The 27,322-nt window shown below is 42.4% G+C and overlaps 1 protein-coding gene across 4 annotated transcripts in view; it reads left to right on the forward strand.

Annotated features, from left to right (window-relative positions):
- The first annotated feature begins 1,011 nt into the window (after window positions 1-1,011).
- The window catches only part of SMARCAL1 (SWI/SNF related, matrix associated, actin dependent regulator of chromatin, subfamily a like 1), a 40,354-nt gene continuing 14,043 nt past the window's right edge, over window positions 1,012-27,322 (forward strand). The window contains exons 1-10 of one of the 4 annotated variants that reach the window (XM_021290280.2): window positions 1,064-1,147; window positions 1,526-1,640; window positions 2,094-3,036; window positions 3,720-3,770; window positions 6,455-6,715; window positions 7,890-7,940; window positions 13,032-13,212; window positions 14,197-14,347; window positions 17,173-17,331; window positions 18,225-18,290. In XM_021290280.2, the coding sequence (XP_021145955.2) occupies window positions 1,602-1,640; window positions 2,094-3,036; window positions 3,720-3,770; window positions 6,455-6,715; window positions 7,890-7,940; window positions 13,032-13,212; window positions 14,197-14,347; window positions 17,173-17,331; window positions 18,225-18,290 (1,902 nt within the window). In that variant the 5' untranslated portion in view covers window positions 1,064-1,147; window positions 1,526-1,601. The other 3 variants (XM_065070673.1, XM_005498575.3, XM_065070674.1) reach the window with 3 other exon arrangements.

The following is a 27,322-nucleotide window of genomic DNA, read 5'->3' on the forward strand; positions in this document are numbered from 1 at the left end:
CTGGCTCCTCTTTTGGGCCCTTCCTGTCAATAGCTCTGACATTTGCCCCTGACCAGTCACCAGGGACATCCCCCCATCTTCACCACATTTCACGGATTACAGACACCAGCATTGCGCCACTGTCAGCTACTGCTCTTATCTCCCTGGGGGAGGTTCCCTCCTTGCTGCTCACAGCAGTGCTCTCACTCTTCCTCATGCCATACTACCATTCTTTATCCCTCAATTAAAAGCCACACACCTTGGCGTGACAGGTGTAGGAAACTATCATCTTGCCAATGTAATAGGATCAGGCAGGATCTCTCAGCCAAGCATATTTTATTAACGATTTTGCAAACTTGGGCGTTCTACCTAAGGGTAGGCACACGGAACAGGGCGAAAATACATTACTCGTATTCCTCCTGAATCCCAGCCACAAATTCCATCCTGTTCCCCAGGGGCTGGTACCACCAGGTTTACAGACTACCTGACACTTCCTAGATGCTCTGCCTCAGTTTACCTGTCTCACTAATCTAATTCTAACAGCCCCCCTCCCCATATTTAACGATTTCCATTTGAAGTTTGGTTTATTGGCTTCTCTGACTGACCTTCCCCCGAGTTTAACTTTTAACCACAGGAATCACTTTGGATTCCGAGATTAGTGCAAAGAGACTTTGTTTTACAATCAGGATCTGAGAGCCAGACATCCCTCAGTCCCCACCTGCTGCGGTCAGGCCTCAGATCCCCAATTGCGAAAACAATGTTCCTGCTTCAATAGCTCCTTGCACAGGCCCGACACACACCAGAGGCAGCCATGCGGGGAGCCCTGCCCCAGCCGTGCAGCGCTGGGAGCTGCCTGGGGCAAAGCCTCAGACCAAGCCGGCAGCAGAGTCCCGTACCGCGCATGTGGGGCCGAGCCAAACCCCTCCGAGGGTGACGAGGGGGGGCTCCTACGGCGACACCACGCAGCTCCCAGCGCCCCTAAGATGGCGCCGCGGGAGGAAGACTACATTTCCCAGCGTGCCGAGCGCCCCGCGCACCCGTGTTTAGCACCGGACATGCTGCGCGTGCCGGCCGTTTAAGTGCCGCCGGGCGGCAGCGTGAGGGCTGCTGGGAGTTGTAGTCTGCGCGGCTGAGCGCCCTGTGGTGGTGTCCCTCGCCCCTGCCGCCGGTGGGTGTGCGGGCCTGTGGGGAGGGGATGGCGGTGGGGCCGGGGCTCAGCCCGGGGTGGGATGTAGTGGAGCCCGTGGGGAGGGACTGCGGCCTGCGGCGGGATCCCTGAGCCCCAGTAGGGTGGCGGGTGGCCCGTGAGGACGGCGGGACGCCAGCTTGCAGGGGTAGGGCCGGGCCCCCGGTGGAGCTGGGGACAGGAGAGCCTGGTGCCTGGCAGAGGAGCGGGGCAGGGAGCCGGCCTCACTTCGTACAGGGCGGTGAGGAAAGTAGGTCGCTTGAGGGCTGCAGGAGGCGGGAGCCCCGCGGGGGAGGCAGGAAGTAGCTGGAGGGAGAAATGGAAATGCGGTGGGAGCCAGGGCCTTGCTTTTATCAGAAGGTCGTTAGCCTGCGAGTGGACGTTTCTCAAGGCAGAAGCTGACTCTGCCCTTTGGGATTGAGTGTGTATCTGCTACATGCTGAGATGCCCAAGAACTGGAAGGTGCTCAGGAGAGGTGGGTTGTTGTCCCATCTTTGCCGTTAGGTTACGAGAACTATGAAACGCTTCCACATGAGACTGTGCAGAGATGGGTTGTTTTGCCTGTGTTTGCTTTTGCAGGGTGTCCATGTGCTTGGCTATTTTATTAGTTCTGCTAGGATTTGTAGAGAAGAGTGCACAGAACTGTAGTGGAATAGTGGTTTTCTCCTTTTTTCCTTATGTTTTATCAATATAGGACTGGCATACAAATCCCCAGAAGTGGTTGTCAGTATCTCCTTGCTGATAATGGCTCAGCATTGGTCTGACAGCTTTGCTGTATCTGTACTACTATTTTTTTTTGTAGGATCAGTTGCAGTAATACACAGTCACTAATAATACGGAGTTATTGATTACAATAAGCATTTTTGAGGTGAACAGGTTTGAAACTTCCTGTCTCTTTGTTTCCCTCCTTTTTTTTTTTCTTTTGTAGGCTGGCCTCTATTCATGTAAAGAAGCAGGTGCCTCTGTTATTAATTACCAATGCAGTTTTGATTCAGATGTATTGTTTGAATTATTGAAGATGTCATCAGGCCTTACAGAGGAACAAAAGAGAAGAATTGAAGAGAACCGCCAGAAGGCTTTGGCTAGGAGAGCAGAGAGGCTTGCAGCCCAAAGAGGTGGGCAGGTGGGGAGCGTTGGACTTCAAGTGAAAAAACAGAGTCCAAGCAATTGGGGAAACCTGAAGCAAGAAAACAATCATGTCAGGTTTAATACCCAGCACCAGCAGAATCCAGACAGTCCTGGAGTGCAGAAGAGTTATCTTCAGAAAGATTATAACCATTACACTGCAAACCAACAGATGGCTGGCTCATGTGGAGAGCAACAAAAGTATTGTTCAGAGGACTCAGAACAAGCAAGTGGCATTAAGCAATTCCCTACAAAGATCCCAAATTCTCTGAGTTATTCCCATAAACGTTACTTGGATGCTCGTGGTCAGCAACATGGACAGCAAGCTTTAATTAATCTTGATACATTCCAACAGCCTGAATGCTACCCAGCTTTCAAAAACCCTATGGAACCATCTCATACTAGAGTAATTGATAACAGGCACCCTGATGGTAGTAAAGATTTACAAAGTCAGAACAAATCTGTTTCACCACTAAGTAGCACCACCCAAAGTGATTCACAAATGCTGATAAACAGACCGACAGAAAGAGAAGGGGGAGATCGTGCCTCTCAGGCCAGCGGCAAGATGCAGAAGTTGACCAGCTCTGCTGGTGCGGGGCCCACCTTTGAAGCTGCCTCTTGCAAAAAAACAAATAATGTTACAAAAGGAAAATGTGTAAAATATGGGGAAGACCGATTCCAGGTTGAAGTAGGGTATAATGCTGAACTCATTGCTTTGTTTAAGAAGATACCAAGCAAAAGCTATGGTAAGAATTGATTGCTTGCTGTTACCTCTGTTTTAACTTGAAGGTTCAGTGTCTGCTGGAACTGCAGTTGCTATATGCTCTTAGCAGTGCAGCTATTGCTGGGGTGGAATATGTGGTATTAATGGGGGTTTGGAAAAGTTAAGACAGCTGAAATTGGAAAGAAATTCTGAGCATAAATAGCTTGAGCTTGGATTTAGCCAAGGAATCAGAAGCTCTGTGTTATGAACAGTGCTTTGAGAAGTTTAGTGATGACAGCTGGTCAGAGTCTTCTGGGAGTGAAGGAAGAGACACGATATTCATAAATTGGTATGGGAAAATGGGTCACTTCAGCTGTACTTCGGAGTTGATGAGTTAATCCTGTTAACTGGGTTACTGAGAACAGTGGAGTCTCCACCTTTTGACTTCCTTCTGGTCTTTTCTCCCTGCCTTCGTTTATGATATTCTACTTCTGTTTTCCCACCATGTGTTGCTGTTCCCGGTGAATGACTGCTGCATTCTTGTCTTATCGTGGATGCGTCCTATGGCTTTTTTGGTGTCATGTGGCTGTAAACTTGAGTATACTGTTTTTCAGATGTGTGCCAAAAAGTTTGCATGAGTAGATTGAATTCTCTCTTACCTTGCATGAACATTTCACAACAGCACTTTTTTCTACCCCAAATGATTCAGATTCTGCTCTATTTTAGATCCTACTATGAAAAAATGGAATTTCAGTTTGGAAGATTACAGCAATTTCAGTAAGTAAATGAATTGTTGAATGATAAACAATCCAAATCTTCACCCCCTTCCTCTCCCTTCCATAATTATTATTTGCTTTGTTATTGTCTGGAGTAATAAAAGCAGAGCTACTCAAACAGAGCACTCATCTTTTAGGCATCTAGCTCATAAGATTTTTCTGACACTTTGTAGTTGATTAGAGATAACTTTAGTTTTTCACATAATCTAAATGCCCAGCATAAGTTTAGTTTAACTTTTTCAGCCATTGCTGAATTTTTCAGCAACCAACAAGACTGATCATAGGAAAAAAAGTATCTGCTGTGCAGGTACTTCATATGAGTCTGTATTGAGAACTGAATGTGTTCCACCGTCTAATGCTTAGTTTCTAGGTCCATTCATGTATTCTCTTTTTAAACAGCTTTTTATTTTTTTAACATATTTTCCTGTTAATTTGGAGTGTCAGGAAAGGAAAAAGGCCAATTCTCTAGGGCTCTGAGAGAGACTGAAAATGGATTTGCCTTTTTTTGGCATAACAAGGATGGCTTTATCTTTTTTTCTCTCCTGTCATTTTATTCTGGAAAGATTGAGAGGTGATAGAGGCAAACACTTCAGGTAAGCTTTTCAAAAGCACATTGTATTGAAGCAAGTGATAAATCACTATTGATTTCAGTGGGAACAGAATTAGGCCTATGTTGAGCACTTTGAAAAACCCACAGTTGAGTGCTGGTATTTTAGCTTCCCATGTGGGTTGCCACACATTTATAATTTAAATGCTGCTGGTTTGCTTGAAGTCTATCAAGTACAGATGAGAGCAGAGTCTCTGTACCAAGGAGCTTGCAAATGAAGAGGATGGTTTTTAGAAATCAGGCTTTTTTTCCTTAAAGCTATCAAATGTATGAGTTCTGTGTGGAAAGTTCTGGTTTATAAGGGAAGAGAATACGTGATCAACATTGGACCAGGATAGTAGGGGAAAAATACCCTGAGAAAAGGGAACTGGCTTAAAAGGGCCTTGGTTTGAAGTCTTGTGTTAAAACAATTATTTTAAAACTTCCCACTGTTAATTTTGTTCTTCTGAAAGATGTTGTCCTGTATTACTTTTCTTTCTTTGTATTGTAAATGTACAGTCAAGCTTAGAAACAGATGTAGAAATAAAATAGTAAAGTATGGTGGGTTTTTTCAGTTTCTTTCAGTTATTAGTTGTAGAGATGAACTCTAACTACACCATGCTGAAACAGTAGCATCTAAATTCTTTTGACTGGTGCATTGGGGAGAGAAAATCTAAATTGGTGATTTCCTATTCCTCTACTTTAAACATTGCTCTCACTTTGCGCTCTGAGACTTCTTTGGAGTGAAAATCTCAAATGCTTGGGTTTATTCTGGAAGTCACTTATTTTAAAATAATAAAGGTTGAAGAAATCCAGATGGCTTAGTAACTGGTTAGGAAGAATGTGTCTGAATTCGCTTCTTTTTCATTTTTCCTTTTCAAATCTGAAACCACCGAACTTACATTTGTTTAAGTTGTTGCATAGCAGTAAGCTGGACTATTTAAAAAGAAACAGGGTGGATCATAATGTGCAGCTTAAACCTCAGAGGATTAGTTCACCTAGGCTTAGTCTGAACAGCTGCTGGATAGGGGAGGTTACCTCTCTTTACAAATACAAGGAAGGAGAATGTGCTTAGTGCTCTTGAGTCTAATGGACTCTGGAGATGGTAGTGAATCCTTGTATTACTGCAGTACATGTGAGCTGGAGTTTTGGGGAAGAAATTCATTATTTTGGTACTGTGAGTATACAATTTAAAAATGGTTCTTGTTCCTTAACCATCACAGTTCATCTATAATAATAAAGACAACATATGGGTAGAGATTGGCAGAGATACTCAGGGAAAAGTGGGGTGTTTATTAGTGTGGATAGCTGTTGTCTCAGACTAGCAGCTATAAAATGCTGTATCCCTTTTCTTCCCATGCCCTGGCATCATGAGGGAGGTGGTTGCTGGTGATCAGTAAGATGGGAGTGCAGATGGCTGGGGGAAAGTACAAATCTTAACTATAAGACACAATAGAATAAAGGATGATGGCCTTAAGTTGCAACAGAGGAGATTTAGGGGTTTGGACTAGATTTCTTTCTGATATCCTTCCTGTAGTATTGTGAATATACAGCGTTTGTGCTAGATGAGATTGCATATCAGACACTGATGTCAGGCAGGAGGCAGATATTTTTAGAGTTTCTCCTTTGCTCTTTGCAGACATACCTTCCTGTCTTTTCAGGCACATACTATTGATCACCACACCCCTGTCACTGTAACTTTGTAAGTGAAAATGCTGTATGACTATGTGTGATTTACTGCTGAATGTGGTTCTGCAGATTGCCTAGTGAGCCATGTTTTGGGACTGCTGACAGACAGGGATCTTAATGCAGTGAGCATGCTGGACAGGACCTTGTTCACCTATTGTCACATGTTCTCTCTGCCCCTGCTGTGTTCTCTGTGGAAAATCCCATCAACCTGCTCCTCCAGAGCATCACTCTCTTCTCTTTGTCCCTGGTAGTAAAAGCAAGGAATTGTCATTCCTTTTAAACTTGAAGGTGCATGGTTTGTTTGTCATCCTCTTGTCCCTTTTCTTCCCAAAGCATCCTGTGCATTTTTAGTTTATCCATGTTCTTTGTTATTAATTCTTTTCTCTGTATTGCATGTTTTTCCTCCCTAGTGAAAGCAGCAAATCAACTCTCGTCAGTAATTCTGGCACCACTGGAAGGAGAAAATGCAATTGGCTTGGCATCAGGCTCTCATTCTGTTGGCAGTAGAGTTGATGTGAAATCTCTCTTGAAGATGTGTAAGAACTGGAAGAAACCCTCAGCCCTTGTCAAAGGGAAATGCGTCCTGATCTCTCGCTTGCGGTTTGAGGTTGATATTGGGTATTCTGCAGAAGTGATTGGAGTGTTCAAACAGATGAATTCCAGAAATTATGGTAAGTCTCTGGTTATTTCTGCTTTATTCTAATGGCATTGTTGGAGCCACTCCTGGAGTGCTTGTGAATGCTTCAGAGGAGAGAAATTGTGAGAATCTATCCCCCGAAATAACATGAGAGAGTTTACTTTGAAGATTTTGAGTAGTTCTGTTATATTGCTGTATCTGTGTCCTGCTCTTTGTGCCAGAACATGTCCTCTTCTGGGCCACTTAGCTAAGGTGGTATTTCAAGACTTGGCATCATTACATTGACTGTTGAGGCAGGATACACTGGTAATTTGCCAGCAGTATGGAGGCCATGCCTAAGTTCTTGTTTCTATTATCAAATGCAGTTGGACATTGTCATATTTCTACTGATTTACTGTCATGTATAAGGGCGGCAACTGCCTGAGCAGGTTGAGTTTACCAGCAGCTTTGAGGCAGGTGGAACTGTAGAGCACTTATGTTTGCATTCAAATTTCAATGGTAAATAACCAGGTTTTCCCCACTTGTAATGTGGCAAATGAAGCACAGCATGATGAGGTGACCTGTGTGGTGTCACAGCATGTCAGTGACAGCATGGGGAACAAATCCTGGAGCTCTTGTTCTTTTGGCAGGGTCCTGCTTGGCTCATTGTGTCTTCTGCTGACTCTGACCTTCCCTGGAAGTTGTAGGCAGGTGCTACTCAGGATAAACCTGCCAGACAACTCTGGCGTTCATGTTACGTTTTGGGTATCGGCGAGTTGGGGAGTTTCTTCTGTACCATCCTGAGCACGTGGTCTGTAGGGTACAGAGGTACAACTCAAAGTGTTTGTATTACTGGCCGAAGTCAGAGTTTGTTGGTTAACAAACAGGAACCTTCTTGCACGTTCCTCATCTCGTCTTGCAGTGAAGAGGAAATGGTTGCCGAAATCCTTGGGCAGGTGGGTTCTTTGTGATAGTTCATTAGCAGGGGCTGACCTTGGCTTTTGCCATTGATGCCACCACTTGTATATGTGTGCTCATACTTTTAAGTCTTCTTCAAACTGTTTGCTTAATGTGAAAGCAAACAGAGGAGAATTGATTGCTGGACAAGGTAAGAATTCTTTTAAAGCAATTCTGAAATGCAGAGTATATGAATGGATAGCAATGTTTTTACAGAGGATTCAGTCTTTTAAAAAATAGACTTAGTACAGTGTTTGTTGTAACTATTGCAGATATGAACACCAGAAAGTGGAATTTCCTGCTGGAGGACTATCCCAAACTGAGTGAGTAGCTGCATTTTCCTGGCTATGGCTACTTTTTTCTGGGGAGGCAAATGAATTCTAACTTCACTTCTGGGGAGGCAGATGAATTCTAACTTCACTTTTTGGGCTAAGGAGACTTTTGCTCTAGGGAGATAAGTTGCTAATGAACTGTGAGGCAGATGTCTTCCTGTTTTGTCATTTACGCTGTTTGCCCAGACTCAAAACTTTATAAATGTGTGTTGTTAATGGAAATCCTTTAGTGGCCCATTGGGAGGCTGGCTCTTTTATCAGATTCTGCACTGAATTTCTGTGCCATTTCTTAGAGCATATGTAGATATTTACTGTCACAAAGTTATTTTTATTTCTTATAAAAGCAGCTCTACTTGAACTAAGGAGTTGCAGGAGAATGGATTCCTCTGTTCTCACTTGCCAAATTTGAAAAGGTCAACAGGATGGGTGCCAGGCCTTCTTGTCCTTACAGAAATTCTGTCTTACTGACTCTTTCAGCTGTCCTTACCGTGTGCTCTCCTCAGTGCCAGCCCGCCTTGCTCCCTTTTGTGTGTATCAATTCATAAACCAACACAGCCACCCCTTGCTTAGAAAACGAACATGTGTCAGGCTGCTTTAGTTCCAATTCTTCATTTTGGTTTACTACAAGATTAAAGTAGTGTGCAGTGTTGTGCTCTTTCACACCCAGCAAATTTTGTTTTTTTGGGTTAGAGCACTAGATTTTCAAGTCAGCTGTAACAACCAGTTCATCCACAGTTGCAGTCTGGATGATTGTCTTGCTGATTTTCTTCAGCCTCACATGTTACTGCTGAGTCTTTAACTGATGCATGAGGCAGGTTAGAATTCAGGTTGCTTCCATAGCTGAGCTGATTTTGAGGCAAAGAAGAATTGCTGCTTGTTTCTTTTGCAGAAATGTGCAGATCTGCTTGAAGCAGAAGCATTATTCTTGAAGCAGAATTTCATACTCTACTAAAATGTTTTGGTGTTGGTTGATAGATGTTTAAAAGAAAGCTTAGCAAAAAAGTCTTTTTGAGAGAGCATCATACCTTCCCTTGCAGGAGGAATCTAAGCATGTGGTGTCGCTAGAATGTTCATTTCTTGGTAGAAGTTGACTGGTAGACTCCTGCCTTTATGCCTCTGTATAATGCAGGTGAAACTGTGACTCACTGAAATGAAGTGTAGGGCTGGGGTTTTTTTCGTCTTTTTTGTTTGGTTGTTTGGTTTGTGTGTTTTGTTTGTTTGTTTTTTATGGATGCCACTTAGAAGAATCTAATCTCAGCAACTTGCTCTTAGCATATCTGTTTCTTAGTTTTTTATGTTAGTAGAGTTTATAGAATACTTTGAGATCAATAGCATTGCACAAGTCCTAAGTGTTATAATTATTATTTATTATCCCAGTTGGCCTGTTGTGTTTGCCTTGGTAGTTGTGTGAGGGTATGCAGCTGTAGAATTTGATCGGGATAAGCTTCAGAAAGATAATAAATGAGGTGCTTTACACTTGTGTTTAGGAAGTGTACCTGAGTGTTTCAGAGCTCTAATGCTGTTGCTCAGAGTAGTTTTTCTCCAGCATGGCCTCTTGCTTCCCTGGGATACTGAAGCATGTTTAATAATTGAGTATCTGCATGCTCCTGTGATGCACGTTTTAATAACACTAGTAATGGTTGTAGGGCTGAAAGCCACATTGTGGGGCCTTATAGGAATATCAGTTCATGAAAATGAGTGTTTGGGGGGGGAGACTATTATGAAACTCCAGGATTGGGGTGTTGACAGGCCCTGATTTCCATGAGAGCTGGTGATCTCAGTTTTCTAAAACAATCTTTTGTACATGCAAAGGGCCTGATCCTGTAGCATGTGTGAGGTAGAGCAAACACATCATCTCCCAGTTTGTCACTCTCTTGGCCATGCTTGCTGGCAGTTGTGTACATCACATGAAGTGTTCAGAATCCCATGGATCAAAGGAAAGCAAAAAAAAAATATATATCTGTAAATGTTCTTGCAGGTTGTAATTTGGGAGGGCATTTGAGGCTCCTAGCATGTGCCTTTTTGAGGAACAGCATTCGCTTTGTTCCTGTTCATTCACCTACATCAACATGAAAAAAAAAAAAAAAATAATAATTTGAAAAGCCTGGTTGCCATTTCCAGCAGAGATATCTGTTAGCTGAGAACTGTTTGTAGAGGTTAATATCTCTTTGCCTAGTTGCTCAGTTATGTAAAGGTCACTTCAGTAAAAAATGTCGGTTGGATGAATCATGCTGGTGGCAGATATATCTTAATCACTCTCTCAGCTCATGTACAGAACAATAGCAACAGAATTATCAGTGAGCAAATTGTAGCAATTATGCTAACACATAGCTCAGTCTATGAGTGTAATAACAAGCTTGTGCTGTACTTTGGGTGGAGAGAGTTCCTGCTGTTGAAGAAGTAGAAATTGAACTGGAGAGTTTTAAAAGTTTGGTCATTGCCCAACCACAAATGGAAGTATTTTAATATGTATAGTTCTTGGAATTGTTTCCCCCCTTCATGTGGCATGGATCCATCCTGCTTTCTTCTTGGAGATAACTGAATTCTGGAGGAGCATTTACTGCTGGTATATTGAGTTTTTATTTCAGTTTGCATAGCTCTGGTTATTTCTGCAAACAGAGTTGGTTTATGTCTTCCTGACTTCATGTACAAATCAATCACTAAATTAAAAAAAAAAAAGCTTCCTGGAATAAAGGATCTGTGTGCGTGCATTGTGTTCCTAGTGTAAAGGTGCCTTTTGTTTCTCAATCGGTGGTCAGAGACTGACTACTAAACATGTTTTCGTGGTCCCAGCTCACTGCATGTTTTAAACTGGTATTTGTTTTCATAGAAACTTACTGTTGGACTAAGGAGAAATCTTTTGGGGATGGGATAGAGGGATTACTGGAGGGGACTGTGTAGGAGGATAATTGCCCTGACGCTTTCCTTGTTGTGACACATGGGTTAAAAGGATGAAGGCCCTGAGGTCTTTGCATCACAGAGGTTGGGGATCCCTTTAGTTCAACCAGGAAGGTTTTGTGCTGCAGGTAAAGTTGAGAAGCTTCATGAAGGAAAGCTAGTGTACGAAGCTAATCCTAAAAAGAAGACAAAAATATTTATAAGACTAAAAACAGTCGTCCACTTTGTACCCATCAGATCTATGCTCAAGATGAGGGTGCCACCCACACGCAACTTTATACTGATCACTTTGAGATGATAAAAATGATTGCAGGGAAAAGTAGTCCACCCATCAAACCTCTACCTGGCATGAATCCTTTCCAGAAGAATCCCAAGCATGCATCAGTGCTTGCAGAAAGTGGAATCAACTATGATAAGCCACTTCCTCAAATTCAAGTTGCATCCCTCCCAGCAGAACGTATTGCAAAAACAGTAGTGCTGAGGGACTCAAGTGTCTGCTTGTGGGCTGGTTCTAGGCCACAAGCTACTTTGTTCCAGGAGAACAGCAGTGGACACCAGCTGAGCAGGGAGATTCTGTTGGTACCCTGTCTCTGAAGGATGGCAGTCAGAGTGCTGCTGATGGTGGTACAAGAACAGTTTCTCTGAGTCTGGAGGTGCATCCTGTTTTGTTATCCGAACATGGTCAATGAGGGGTGATAAAGTGGAGGTAGGGCCAAACCTGTGTGAATTTGGGGAATAGGAGGAGAAGAAAGTTTCAAAGCAGAAGATTGAGACCAAAGCAGAAGATTGAGACCATCATCAGCAAATTTGCTGATGACACCAAGCTGGGAGGGAGTGTCGACCTGCTGGAAGGCAGGAGGGCTCTGCAGAGGGATCTGGATAGACTGGAAAAATGGGCTGATTCCAATGGGATGAAGTTCAATAAGGCCAAATGCCGGGTGCTGCACTTTGGTCACAACAACCCCCTGCAGCGCTACAGGCTGGGCACAGAGTGGCTGGAGAGCAGTCAGACAGAAAGGGACCTGGGGGTGCTAATTGACAGGAAGCTCAACATGAGCCAACAGTGTGCCCAGGTGGCCAAGAAGGCCAACGGTATCCTGTCCTGTATCAAAAACAGCGTGGTCAGCAGGACAAGGGAAGTGATCCTTCCCCTGTACTCTGCATTGGTGAGGCCACACCTGGAGTATTGTGTTCAGTTCTGGGCCCCTCAGTTCAGGAAAGACATTGAAGTGCTGGAGTAGGTCCAGAGAAGAGCAACACGACTGGTGAAGGGACTTGAACATAAGACCTATGAGGAGAGGCTGAGGGAGCTGGGGTTGTTTAGTCTAGAGAAGAGGAGGCTTAGAGGTGACCTCATCACTCTCTATAACTACCTGAAGGGAAGTTATAGCCAGGTGGGGATTGGTCTCTTCTCCCAGGCAGTTAGCAATAGGACAAGGGGGCATGGGCTTAAACTCTACCAGGGGAAATTTAGGCTGGATATTAGAAAGAAATTCTTTACAGAGAGAGTGATCAGGCATTGGAATGGCCTGCCCAGGGAGGTAGTGGACTCGCCGTCCCTGGAGGTTTTTAAACTGAGATTGGACATGGCACTTAGTGCCATGATCTAGTAAACGGACTAGAGTTGGACCAAGGGTTGGACTCGATGATCTCTGAGGTCTCTTCCAACCCAGTCGATTCTGTGATTCTGTGATTCTGTGATGTATGATCTTATGTAGGTAACTGTGTCTCAAGTCATTCCTGATGGTGGAGACCTCAGAGGTGTTTAATGCAGAATCCCAAGGTCAAGCTAAAGATGACCCTGCCTTTTAGGCTTTAGGAGCTCTTTTGTCCAAATCCATACTTTTATTTCTGAGTAAAGTGTGCCCTAAGCTGCCCTCAGTGTGAATAATCAAGCTCCAGCTGTATTAGTAGCAATCAACTCTGAATGATGGCATCAGACTTTCATTTTTTTTTTTTATAAATGAGTCTAAATATGAGGGGAGGAGATGTGATTCATCATGTGGTTCTGAAATAGACTTCAGGGAAGAGGCCAGGCCAGCACCTGTGCATGATGCAGTGCTTTCTTGAGTTGTTGCAGGATAGGATATAATATTGTTGATGAAGTTGAGGGTTGCGCCCTGATATCCCTAACATGAGTTGTATGTTGCCCTTTCTCATAATAAACTACTCTGTTCTTTGCAGTGGAAGCGTTACAGAGCCTTGTGTCAGTAGAAGTGGAGCCACTGCCTGAGGCTGTAATACAAACCTTTGCAGCTCAAATACAGAGATCTACATCACAGACAGACATTCCTGATGCTGACCTTTCAGTGGTGGACTCAGAAATTGTGACAAGCCTCATGCCCTTTCAGCGGGAAGGTGTGAAGTATGTCCTTTTTGCATGCTGTTCCAGTCCTTGCCTAGAATTGTGTGCTTTATATTGGTGCCCAGGCTGCATTCTCTTCCATGGAGGACTCCACATTTCTCCAGACTCTCAAGCTGTTACACTCTGGCACTCTGGATTCTTGGCTGTTTGGTATTATGTGGTTTGTTTTGTTGGGGGCTTTTTTGTGGATTTTTTTTTTTTTTTTGAGTGACACGTCTTTTCTGTTCCTAGCTAGAATTCTTCATCATGAGTCAGGAGGAAAGTAGCATTTTGCTAGTCTCATAAAATTGTTCAAATGATACATCTCTGATCTCCGTCTTGTGATTCAGTATGTGCCTAGTTTTCATATGATTTTTTTTTTTAATTTTGTAAGGGTGTTTTTTTTTCTTTTTTCTTTTTTTTTTTTTTTTTAAGTGCATCTCTTTTGTTGTTATTCTTTAAACGTTAACCACACATGGGAAAGTGTCAGGAGCTGGGGCTCAGGCCCTGAAAGAATGAAAACGACTAATTGTATGTAGAGATAAACTTTTAAATGTCCCTGTCCCCATCATACATGGTCATTAGTTGTTGACTTTAAGATGCAACCCAGAAAACTCTGTACTTACTGCTAGTGAAGTAACATTTCTATTAGTATTTTCTTAGCTCAGCCAGGGTGAACTCTGGGACAGAATGGGACTAATATCATGGAAAAAATGTGCTTTAAATAATTGTAAGGTATTGAGTCTACTCCTCATATGAAATCAGGATTTCTAAGGACTGGTCTGAACTGCTCTCTTCAGAAGCTTCCAAGATTTGAGGCATTTGTGAGAGCTGTTCAGTTGTGTTAAGACTAAGGGAGGAGATCCAGGTTTGCTGAAGAACTCAAATCACTTTCAAGTGATCCACGTTATAGGATTGGTGATGAGTTGTGCTCATCTTGGCTGCCAGGACAGACAGTAAACCATTTCTTGACTATTACTTATTTTCCCTCTCTATTTTCACCAGTTTTGCAATTTTAAGAAATGGACGTTTACTTCTCGCGGATGACATGGGCTTGGGCAAGACCATCCAGGCGATCTGCATTGCTGCATATTACCGGAAGGAATGGCCCTTGCTGGTGGTGACTCCTTCTTCTGTGAGATTTACATGGGCAGAGGTACTGTCAGCTTGGGCTTGTGCAGGCGGCTGGTAGAGCACGTGTGATGGTTATCTGTGTTGCACTGTACAAGTTAAATTTTTAAAAGATGTATATAAAGGGGGAAAAAACCTAAAAAGTGTACTAATTTAGCATCTTGAGGGGAGGAAATTGCTTGGCATTGGCCGTGTAGTGTATGCCTATTTTGTTTCTTTTTACTGGCTGATTTTCTTTTGTGATCCAGCTAATCTGTTGGAAACAGGGAGATCGAGAGAAAATATCTCCTCTTACCATCTGTGAACTTTGTTCCTGCAAGTCAGCTGTTCCAAAGGAGTATGTTACACATCCGTGTCAAAGACAATAGTTGAATTCAAGCAATTGTCTGTTGTCTTCAAGCCTTTCGTAGCAGTATTTGCCAGTCCATTGGCTAGAATAGAAGCCCAGATGCTGGGCTTCTCTGCTCTGTACAAGAGGCCCCATTATCATCATTAAGTGTTTGTCATAATACATCTTTTGACCTGTCCACTGTATGTTGCTGACTCATTTGAGTCCTTTATTAATGTGGATCATCAGCCCAAGAAAGCTTCTTTGGTTGGGAAATGTATCTTGAAATAAATCGCTGTCATGGTTTGTATGCTGAGGCTGTTGGGTTGCCATAGGCTAGTGAAGTGTTCACTGTGGGGAAAAAAGGGTGAGCCAGAGGTTTTGGGTCAATAATTTCATGTCTGAGCAGGAGAGGGTGGGAGTTTAGCTTTCCTTGGAATGTTGTGTTGATGAGAAGTGTATTGGTTGGGATTTGCTGTTTTTGAGCTGTAACCATGTTACTAGAGCATCTTGGCGTGTATTTTCACCTCCAGCAGTACAACAAAATATTGGGTGACAAGAGAAGAATATAGTTTACTTAACAAAGGAGTGATGCTCATCATGTTTGATATTTCAAAGGCCTGTAGGCCTCTGGGTCAACACGCAGCCTGAATCCATGGCTTCTGTGGGACAGCTACTGGGAACAACTTGGGGTCTGGTTTCCTGAAGCACTGGGCACCTGCAGCTAAACTGCTTCACAAGATTTAAGCAATATGAGGTGTTTTCTTTGAGTGCTTGATTTCCTCTTCCTTCCCTTACTCCTGATTCTGCAGGAGGCTATTGTGGAGATGTTTTGTTAGGACATTTGCTTTAAAATGGTCTGTGTTGTTTTGAGGGTACATGAAGGATGCACATCTAAGGAAAATGTGTCACAGAAAGTGGAAAAAGGTGGAGTTTATTATGGTCCATAGTCTACTCAGTTCATTTTTGCTTTACTTGTTTTACTGTAGCAGTAGCAGCTTTTGTGTTGTCTCCAGAGCTGAATTATCAGAAATTGTCTTCCTTTCAGAGTTGCTTGTGTTTTATTTTGGCTTTCTGGGCTCAGGCCTCTGAGTGTTGTTATATTCAAGGTGCCATAGGAAGCTAGGAGGAAGATACGAGGTACTCTTGGGTGAGAATTACTGCAGCTATGTGCATTTGGAGTTCAGCATTGAAACTTAAATAATTAACAGTCAGGACAGTTTCAAAACATTTATTGTGGACAAAGGTCAGGATCAGGTGAGAAATATAGGATCACTTTTATGGTGTGAATTAGTCACAGCTAGGAGCTTCCAGATGTTTTTCCATTGCTGCCAACTTTGTCTGCGTTTTGGCTTAGAGTCAGCTGCATGTTCTTTCTTTGGGCTCTAGCCTTGCCTGCTTGTTGGACCATTTTGGTCATGGTGCTTACCCTAAGTGTTGAAGGATAGTTAATTGTTAGTTTGTTACGTAGTGAGAAATGTGAGATGCTCACAGTTAACTCCTCGGGCTGCTGCATGTGGTTGCTGAACAGAGGAGAGAATTTCCACAGAAGACTAAAATGCCATTTCTCATCACCGCTCCTTGAATACTTTTCTGTAGGGATTGGATCCCAATTGCTAAAGCCCTGGCCTGCTCTCTTCAGGGCAACATCAGCAGAACTCAAATGTTGCAGAGAGGTTGATGTCACTGGGGACACAATTACAAGGGTAATGGTGGGTGCTCAATAGTGAACAGGTAGGTTTGGAGCTCTGGTGTGTGGAGCATTTCAAGAGGTTGATTTAAATGACTATCACCTCATGTATTTCAGCTGCTGTCACAGAGCAGCTGGTGTGTTGTCAACTTCATATTTTCATACTTGTTTGTTTGTTTTGTGTGGGTTTGTGTTTTGTTTTTGTGGGGTTTTTTTGTTTGTTTTTTGGTTTTGTGTGTGTGTGGTTTTTTTTTTGTTTGTTTCTGTTTGGTTTTAGGCTTTTTAAGAAAGAGGGGCAGTGAAAGATTTTTTTTGTTGTTGTTGACCTGAATGAGTTGTACTTCATCCTCACATAGAGTAAACATTGCTGTAGTGAGAGATGTTTACAGCTTAGAAGTCTTGTGTTTCACAGCCTGAGGTTTCCTGTTGAGTGGGAAAACTAAATTTCCCTGTCAGTAGTGGTCACGGCATTCTTTGGCTCTTGGCATAGCAGGTAATGTTGTCAGGAGGTCATGCACATTTCTGCTACAGATCAGTTTGGTTTTTTTTCGGTAAGAAGCAAGAATAGAGCATGTTTGAGCCTTCCTAAGCTGTGAAAGGTAGATTTGGCCTTGTAGCTTGAGTTCTGTTCTTGATCTTCCCAGTACTATGGTTGGTGTCTTGGGAAGGCTGCTTACAGCAGTAATGGTATTGTGCTCCCAGCTGGCATCTGATGGTGGGTGGCATGGCTCCATGTTCTAAGCACTCATGAAGATGCTTTGTGAAGTGCTTTGTGATTCCAACGGAGGACATAAGCACCTAAATGCAATTAGTTGCTTTCCTCTTCCTCCAGGCATTTCACAGGTGGCTTCCATCCTTGAGTCCAGGTAGCACCAACGTCATAGTGACTGGCAAAGACAACCTAACATCAAGCTTGATCAACATCATCAGCTTTGACCTCCTCAGCAAGATGGACAAGCAACTTAAGAGCACTTTCCAAGTAGTTATTGTTGTAAGTGGTACTCTAAAATTTCAAAGTTAATACTGACCTGGAATGTTTTACCAGCCTTGAGCTGGCAGATGTTCTTTCTGTGTGTATGTTCAAATTTGGACCCTGTATATCTTTTTACAGATGCGAATAGTCCTACTGAGTGCTGAGCTTCCCTGCTTTTTCTTCCAATTTTCTTTTGATGTCTGGGAACATTAATGTAGCTTATTTGTTAATCAGGGGAGAGAAGGCTGTGCCTGAGAGGCTAAGCAGTTGTATTGTCTTTGCATGCATGGTTGCTTGCTCATCCACATGTGGAAAGATGAGAATGTACCCTTGGTGGGTGCCGTTTACTTTTCATGCCTAAGTTCTGCGTTGATACAGCAGGAGAAATGAAGCCTGTTTGGGGGCGATGTCTCAAGTAGGAGGCTGTTATCCACCTGGTGAGCCCTATCAGCAGAACAGTTGGGTCCTAATTAGACTTCTTTTTTTTTTCATTTTTGTTTTCATTAGCCCCTTATTTAGGGAAGTGACACTGTATAGGCCTCTTATGTTTGCTACATTTAAAGGACACATAAAGGCAAATGAGTATCGGTGGCAGAAATAATCATCTTCTTTTTCCTTCCCACTCCTGCCCCCTCGGCTCACTTGTTTGCAGTCATTTGAGATTCAGGGCTTTAAGGTTTGATTTCTGTTCCATTTGCTTGCAGCTGTGAGTTTGAGTGTAGGAAGCCTGCTGTTCTCCATGCTATCTTTCCGTTTACAATTTGATGTGACTATCCCAGTGTTTGAAATATCCTCTGGGATGACAGGCTTTTGTAATATTAGATAGTTGAGAATATTGGGAATTTATTCTGTAGCCTGCAGCTGGACTATGGATCAGAACTGTCTTAACTTTCATGCTTGTTCTGTTTCAGGATGAATCTCACTTCCTGAAGAACATAAAAACTGCACGATGCCGAGCTGCCATGCCTCTACTCAAGGTGCGTATGCTTTTTGCCAAACCTCCAGCAGCTGAGGCTCCCAAAGCAGCGTTGCTTCATTTACCAGGTCTAGGAGCCAGCAACTGAATTATCTTGTGCAAGTGGAAATCCAGGCAGTGTTTTAGATTCAGGAGCAGAATTTGTCTCTGGCTTAGCCACTTGCTTCTGCACGAATGTTAGATCGTAAGACCTAACAAAAGAACTTCAGAAGCTCCCTTGATCTAACTATGGCACTGCCACTGATGAATTTTGTGATAATGGGAAAAATGGAATGTCAAAACTTACTGAGTGTACTCAGGGAGAGTAGAAAGAATATAGTAGTGTCAGTGTAAGTTGTTTAATGGAAATAATAATTATCAATTACATCTTGGCACCCAAATCACTGCCGTATATCAAAATGACATTTATCTAGGTCCCTTCCTTGGTTTTGGTTTTGAGCTCTACTGTGTTACTTCAAGCTTCAGTGTATTTATGTGGCTGGGGTGCAGGAGCCCTCCTGCTGGTTAAATGGACTGAACTAGCAAGGAATGACAGAATGGGACATTAGCAAGACAAGTGGCCCACAGAAGGGAGGCCACATTCAAGTATGTGATAACACGAGAAATATAAGTTTTAGTGTCTGCCTGTTGTCCTGGGATCAACGAATCGAACTCTCCCTGGTAGCCTCTAGCAGATTGAAGTTACAAGAGGTTTCTCAACACTGCAGAGTCTGTACATTAGAACAAGGTAAATGCAGTTCTTCTTTAGCAATTACCAGGAAGTGTGTATAAAGAGAAGGTTCAACCTTTATAGCAACCAACTTTTATATGCAAAATTCTTAATGGCAAGCTGAAGGTGGTTGTCCTTGAATAACTTAATTGCTCTCTTTAAAGGCCTGACTCTTCTCTTGGCTTTCAAATCACTTCAGGCATTTAATGTTTGGAAACTAAGTAGGAGGTCCAATTTTATGAGCAGTTTGAAGCACAGTAATTAGGGTGTATGTCTGAAAATGGTGAAAAAAATAAAAAAGTTACCTTATTCCAAAATGCTCAAAAAGCAGTGTCATTCTTTCCTACTTGTAGCTTTGTAAGGATCAGCTTGTCGAAATTATTTCCAGGCTACAAGATATGAGTGTGAAAGATGGTAGCTGTTAAGCAGAGGTTAATTGCCTGTATGCACTTACTGAGAATTTACAGTTTTATGCTGTCACATCACTGGTCTTAGAGAATTGAGAACTGGTGCTTCTGAAAGTGAATTTTAGTCTTATGAAAGGATTAAGAGTTTCATGTTCATATCACGCATTATCTTACCTGCAAACAGCATACGTTACCAGATGTTTCATGTTGGGTGTTCTGGTAATTTTATTCTCCTGCTTGATGACTATAACTTCTGAAGCAAGTATTTGCTGTAATAGCCACTCTTCTTGCTTTCCAGCACAGACTTTTTGCTCTAAAACTAGCCCCTTTGGCAGCTTTGTCTGCAACTACTAGTGAGTCTTGCTGTGTTCACTACTGGCACAGCACACCAGAGCACTGCTTTAGTACTGGAAAGAACTGCCAAAATATGAGAAGTTTTCATCACTTGAATACTGGATTTAATAACTATACTGTGTCATCTTTATTGTAAATAGTCAATGGGGTAAAAATAGGAGCATCTTCAGTATTTTACATGATACTTTGAGATTATTGAATAAGAAGCATCGATAAACATTCTGCTGAGGATAATATTCTTGCTTTTGCCTTCTTTATGTTAAAAAGGATTAGAGCAGTACTGGGGCTCTTAGAAGAGAGTGGAAAAAAAAAAATCATCTGTGCCCATAGGCAAGCCCTTGATAGGTGCACTGCTTCAAGCACCTCAGTCCCTACATTAAGGTCACAGTGTGAAGCCATGACAGTGCTGTAACCAGAGCCCCTGGAGCCAGCTCATACCTTGTCTGCCTTCTAAGCATTGCCGCTTTTGTCTGTTGTTAGCATTATATTACTTTAAACTTTCTGAAACTGTCATAGTTTCTTATATTTCTTACAAGATTCCCAATATGTTAAAGTGTAAAAGCTTAGCCTTGAACTGGCTTTTAGGGACAGAAAAAGGAAAAACAAAAATACAACCAAACAAACAAACAAAAAAAAAGCCCACACAACAACAAACCAAACCAAACAAAAACAAAAAGCGATTCTTAGTCCTTACATGCTACTAAGATTTATGAGTCCATAATGACACTGGACAGATCTAAGTTAAAATGTTTCTGAGCCTGAAAATTTCTGTCACTTCCATCCATACTTAATGACTTCTTTTTATCATGCTGGAATTTGCTCCTGTGACTTCTCTATTTGAATAATAAGTAAAACATTAAAATTGTTGTGAGTGTTTAGAGAGAACTGCAAAATAATCAGATTAAATCAATACCTTCATAATGAAGATGACTTACCTTGGATATTAATTTCAAATCTGCCTTGTTAGTCAGCCAAGCTGAATCCTCACCTCTGAAATATTTAACCCATGGTTACGGCATTTAAAGCCTAATTTTAGTTTTAATATCTGACATTGACCAGTTTTCAAAATAAAGTGGTATTTTTAGGCACTCAGTAATAATTCCTATTTTCCTTCTCTCTTGTATATATTGTGGAACAAGTGTGGTATGGAATTGTCAAGCAGAACCATGTATTAAACATGTGGCCAAAGTTTGTCAGTTGGGAACTTCTAGGTCACAGTATCACAGTATGTTTGGGATTGGAAGGGACCTCAAAAGATCATCTAGTCTAATCCCCCTGCTGGAGCAGGAACACCTAAGTGAGGTCGCACAGGAACATGTCCAGGCGGGTTTTGAATGTCTCCAGAGAAGGAGACTCCACAACCTCCCTGGGCAGCCTGTTCCAGTGCTCTGTCACCCTTATTGAGAAGAAGTTTTTTCTCAAATTTAAGTGGAACCTCTTGTGTTCCAGCTTGATTCCATTACCCCTTGTCCTATCATTGTTTGCCACCGAGAAGAGCCTGGCTCCATCCTCATGGCACTCACCCTTTATATATTTATAAACATTAATGAGGTCCCCCCTTAGTCTCCTCTTCTCCAAACTAAAGAGACCCAGATATTCTTTCAATATTAAAAACTCCACAAACTCTGTGTGTGTGTGTTTGTGTGCAGTATTCAGTGCATGTATATGCAGTATCTCTGTGACATATGCAGCTGCTACCCTGACAGATTTAGGAAAGTTTTGCATGGGACAGTGGAGGGTGTAACTAGAAAGAAGTTGTAGTGCACTTCATGATGGCTGGATGTATGCAGTGACCATGCTCACTGCCTGGTACCTTGCCCCAGGCTGTCATTAGTTTAGAGTATGTATGTAGACAGGTTGCGCCCAATTTATTGTTATTGGACAAAACTTTGGGAGGAACTTGGTAATTAGGCAAACAGTAAGACAGAGTGAGCCAGATTTCTTATTCCTTTCATATTCCCAGTGGATGTGCAAACTTGCGGGTGTGCAGACTTGTACATGGGGAAGAATGCATCATCTGCTTACATGGAACCAGGTGGCAGAGTTTGTACACAGTCTTGTGTGTCTGCCTGCAAAATTATGGAGGTGGGTGGTTTGAAAGCTGTAGTAGAAAACAGTCCTTTGATGTTTTGGCACATGGCAGAAAAATCTTGCTTTCATGCTCAGCCAGCTTTCATGCTGGCCAGTTTGTGCTAGCAGCTGCATGAGATCTGTCCCAAGGTTCAGCATCTCTTATGGTACTCAAGCGGACTAGAAGTTCTGTGTTCAAAGTGGTCCATTTGTCATGTTTCCACACACATCAAAGTGAGAATAGTCTCATACTGTTGGGATTTACTTGACTCCCTATTTTTAGGCCTGGCTTGTCTCTGCCCCTCATCCGGAGCTGTGGCAATCAGTAATAGGACCTACTTTTTACCTTGCTGTTTTCTTTAGTCTTGTGATTGGGACTGAGTTCTCCTGGGTGTACTGACAGTATTGGTTGTTCCCTTCATCTTTGCCCTGCATCTGCCACCCTCAGAGGCAGAAAGTGTCTTGATGTTACGCATTTTGTTTTTTCTTTCCAAGATTAGACTGGCCTGTAGACATGAACGTAGGAGAGGAAGTATACATGCTACCAATATCCATAAAACAGCAAAGCCCCAGGGGTGTAGATGAAGAAGAAACAACAAAATGGAAGTTTTTCACTGATCTGTGGTGGGGTCTCTTGGGGGCCAGAGTGAAAATGATTCTACATCCTTTGACCAGCCAAAGTGCTGCGTGGTCTTTGTTCTTCAGTAATTGCATGGAGTGTTGCAAGGCAGTGGAAACTGGGGAAGGTCCCAATGGAACATGGATGAGTTTTTTGGAAGCACAAAAGTAAGTTTTTAGTGAAGAATGGGGTTAGAAACTGAGAAATAAAGAGTTGTATCTAATCAAAGATTCCAGTAGCATGAAATGGTCCTATTCCTGTTGTGCTCGATATGGGCTTTGTTCCACAATGTTTGGGTAATATTCCTAATGTGATTGTTCCTGTTGAGCTGCTCTTCAGGTTAATAGCATGATGCACATCCTGATGTTTGCAGGGTTAAAGGTCTTTGTTTCTATTATGGAAGTCCAAATACATTGTGTGGCTGGAATCTAACACTCTTTGTGCTTGTTTTAATAAAGAGATGCTTAAAAATAATAGAGGGAAATAGGTTAATGCTGAAGGTAGAAGGTAAGGAGGGAACACAAAAATCTCCCTTTCCAGTGGGAAATAAATAGTTGTCTTTGGGGACTACGGATCCATATGGATTGCTTGTTGTCACCTGCTGAGAGAAGGAACCTCATCTTGAAACTGGAGAAGCTGTGGGCACTCAAGTCTGCATCTTCAGATCTGCTCTTACCTTCCAATTTCCCTTCTCAAAATAGGGAAGTAGTGTGATTTGCTTCTGTCATAGCTGATCATTGCCATTTGATACACTTTCTCTGTCTAGATGTCACTTAAGAATAGGGAAAGGCATTTATATTTTTGGAATAACCACTATAGGATCATCTTATGAAATGCAGAGTCCTATCTATTTTACCTAAATACAGAAACTGACTCCTCAAAACAGCTGCAACCCTTCCCTTTATCAAATCTTTTATTTCATGAGGTGGTTATCTCTGTTGTTTTATGGCCACTGTCAGATTTTTTGTTTCACAGGATAAGGTATTCTCACGCTGAGCAGTTCAAAATGACAGAGTAAGCAAAAACTAGGGACATAAGTAATTGTATACCCAGAACCAGCCACACTTAGTTAAAAAAAATGTGTCAGTCTGTTAGCATATGGCAGAACTCATGCTGTGAAATTCATTTAACACAGAAACAGTCATTGTATGTTAATGAGGCTCTTCACATGTTCAATTATTTCTTTGCGGCATAACCCCTCCTCCTTACCTACTCCCCTTCGGATCAGTTGGGTGCTAGGTTTTGACCTTTAAAGTAAGTGCCATCGAGGGTTACCATTTCATAAATTATTCTTTGACTTTCAAAAGTGACTTTTGTAAATGTTATCACAGCTGTGGAATTAATTCTTTCTGGTCTATTGTGTGTGCAAGTCTAATGGTAAGGAGTTGGCCGGATGGTCACACTCAGAGTTGCAGTCAACAGCTCGGTGTCCAAGTGGAGACCAGTGATGTGTGGCATTCCTCAGGGGTCAGTGTCAAGACTGGTGCTGTTCAACGTCTTTGTCAGCAATGTGGGCAGTGGCACTGAGTGCACTCTTAGCAAGTTTGCTGAAGACACCAAGCTGCGTGGTGTGATTGACGTGCTGGAGGGAAGGGATGCCATCCAGAGAGACCTTGACAGGCTTTAGAGGTAGGCCTGTGCGAACCTCATCAAGTTCAACAAGGCCAAGAGTAAGATCCTGCAGATAATGAACGGAAAACAACCCTGTGGAGAAGGACTTGAGAGCATTGGTTGATGAGAAGCTCAACATGAGCGGTCAGTGTGTGCTCGCAGCCTAGAGAACGATCATATCCATCAGAAGAAGTGTGACTAGCAGGTTGAGGGAGGTGATTCTGCCTCTCTGCTCTTGTTTAGACCCTACCTGGAGTACTGGGTTCAGCTCTGGGTCCCCGACATAAGGACATGGACCTGTTGGAGCAAGACCAGAGTAGGGCCACGAAGATGATTCAAGGACTAGAGCACCTTTCCTGTAAAGACAGGCTGGGAGTTGTGGTTGTTCAGCTTAGAGAAGGATAGGAGACCTTAGAGCATCCTTCCGGTACCTAAAGGGGACCCTACAAGAAAGCTAGAGAGGGATTTGTCACAAGGGTAGGTAGTGATAGGACAAGGGGTAATGGCTTTAGGTAAAAGGAAGAAATTCTTCTTTGTGGCGGTGGCACTGGAACAGGTTTCCCAGAGAATGTGTCGATGCCCTATCTCTGGAAGTGTTCAAGGCTGGGTTCGATGGGGCTTTGAGTAATTTGATCTAGTGGAAGGTGCCCATGGCAGAGGGGTTGGAACTAGATGATCTTTAAGGTCCCTTCAAACCCAAACCATTCTGTAATAACGCTACAAAGCTGCAGTTTTCTTATGTTACTTAATAAGTGAGGGCTACAGAACAGATCTCCACTAGTCAAGTCACTGTCAGAGTTGCCTTAAGCAGTCTCACAAGCAAGTAGCTGGAAGAACAGTCACAAGGACACCTGAGAGAGAGGAGTGCTTCTGGGGAAGATTAAACTTCATGCCTAAGTGCTAATGAGTAACTAATGTTAGGTCTCCTATGTTGGAAACATGTATCAATTGCATACAGATGTGCTTTTGCTAAAAAGTCCCAGCTGGTCACTGCAATCTTATCTTCTGTGCTGCTATATTATTCTTCTACACTGTGGAAGAAAGAGAGTAAGCTCTTGCTCTTGACAGCATAGAATGTTCAGCAGGAAACAAGGATTAAGCAGTGATCAGCTGAGACTTCTCTGCAGGAGTAAATCTTTCTTGGCATCTATTCAAAATTGGTTGCTGTGAGAAATAGATGTGAATCAAAGCCATTTCTTTCATTTAGAATTTAAGTAAAACTTCAACACTCAGAAACTTGTCTTCCTAGGATTTTTTTTTTCTTCTTTTCTCTCTTGTACTCCTTCTGTCATGGATTTCAAAAGTGAAAGGGACCCTTGGGATAATGGGTTAGGCCACCTGTGTTTCACACAGTTTTCTGGAATTAATTTCTTCAAGTTCTTCACAGCTCTTGTGGGGCTAGTATCTTTGGGGTTTTTTTGGTTGTCTTTTTGTGTTTTGTTTGTTTGTTTTTGTTATTTTTTACTTCTCAATTTGTTTAAAGTAATTAATTATTGATGTACCACAGCCCTTGGTAAGTGCTTGCATTGGTTAGATACCGTACCTGTCCAAAATTAAGTTGTGCATAGCAAAGCAGCAGCTGGACAAGTGTAGAATCCAGATAACCTGTAACTTCATAATTCTCTCTTTTGATATCTATTTAGTATTTGGGGAAGGAACCTGACTAATAGTTCTGATTACTGGGGAATTAGCCTTCCAGCCTTGTCTCATGTAACTCCTGGGAAGCACCCTCCGAAAAAGGGGAAGTCTTGGGAATGGCATTAAACCTTTCAAGACAGTTGGGTTTATGTTGCATTATTTGGAGGTTTCTTGCACATGTGAGACTGGCTTGTCTTGTGTTAATCAACAGATTTCTCAGCGTGGTGTCAGTTTAGTCCTCAAAGGCTTTGGCAAGTCATCAGATATTGTCTAGATTCTGCTCAGTTGCCCTCCACTGGTAGCTTAATTTTAAAAGTTGACCTAATTTCTGCTTTATCATTTTGTTTCCTTGTGGGATCTGACATCTTTGGCCTCTGTGACTCGTCCCTCTTTTGAGTAGTATCAGCACCTCTGTCTTGTGCAAACTAACTCTCACATTCCGACATGTCCAAAGATTTGACATCTCTTCTTACTTAGTTCAATAAATATCCTTCTTTTTTAAAATGTTTATGGGAATTGTCTGATCCTGATGGTGATGTTATTTCCTTTTGATCTGTTTAGTAGGGATGGAGGGAGAAGGCAAGTCCCACCTTGATTACAGCCTATATATAAATATCTGATAAAGAGTCCTGAAATTAATTTCCGGTAGCTGATCTGTGAACTCTTTTTTCCACCAGATTTGGTGAGTGGATGAATCAGCTGAATTGATTTGGGTGACTGGCAGATCTCAGTGAAACGATAAAAGAATTTCATTTTCTTTTTCATTTAAATGTGAATGAGCTGTTGGTACAGATGTCACTCAAGAATCTTTTTGTTATTTTAATGGACCTGCATTAAACCATGCAGGAAATTACAAGCCATTTGTAATTTAACTACTATATGTGAATTTACAGCTGTAGAAATTCGTAGCTCTCATCTAATAATAGATAATAATGGAGGTATGAAGGTAGAAATGGATCCTGGATGCTTTTCTGTCTATAGTGTATTTTTTTTTCCCTGTCCTTTTGGGAGCACTTACTTTAGATACAGGTTTCCCACCCCCTTCCTGTCTCCCCTACAACACATGCTTTATAATGTTTTTCTTACATGATGCGTATTTATTAACTCATGTTTTAGCATTTAGCCAGTTGTGCCTAGACTCACCATGGCTATCAGGTGGGCGTCTTCTGGTGCTGCTTCAGGCAGCTTCGTCTTTCTCTCCTTGCTACTCCTATTTCTCTGTCTCTCTTCTACTTCTGTGAGGAACACAGTCTGTTTATGGCTGGCTGTGGCAGGTTTATTACAACAGAGTTTACTTTGGAGGTGAGGACATACCTGAAGAGAGTGTGTCACTTTCCTGTGACATCTGATGCCAAATGGTGAACCAGGCATAAGACATTGATGTGTCTAGTGGGTAAATGCCAGTTCAGAAGGTACTGTCATAAAAATTGATATCCTCTTCCCTTACAGCACGTGAATGATGGATAAGAAACAGTATGGTTTGTCCTGCTTCCTAGAAGTTTTAAGCACTGTCCTTGAGTGCCGTCAGGCAGTAAAGGCTGAAAGTATCTGTGGGAGATGAAAGCAATCTTCCATTTAGTGTGCTTGGGCAAAGGCTCTGGGATTTTCTTTCATGACTGCAGATG

The sequence above is a fragment of the Columba livia genome, chromosome 7, assembly GCF_036013475.1.
Source record: "Columba livia isolate bColLiv1 breed racing homer chromosome 7, bColLiv1.pat.W.v2, whole genome shotgun sequence".
Lineage (NCBI taxonomy): Eukaryota > Metazoa > Chordata > Aves > Columbiformes > Columbidae > Columba > Columba livia.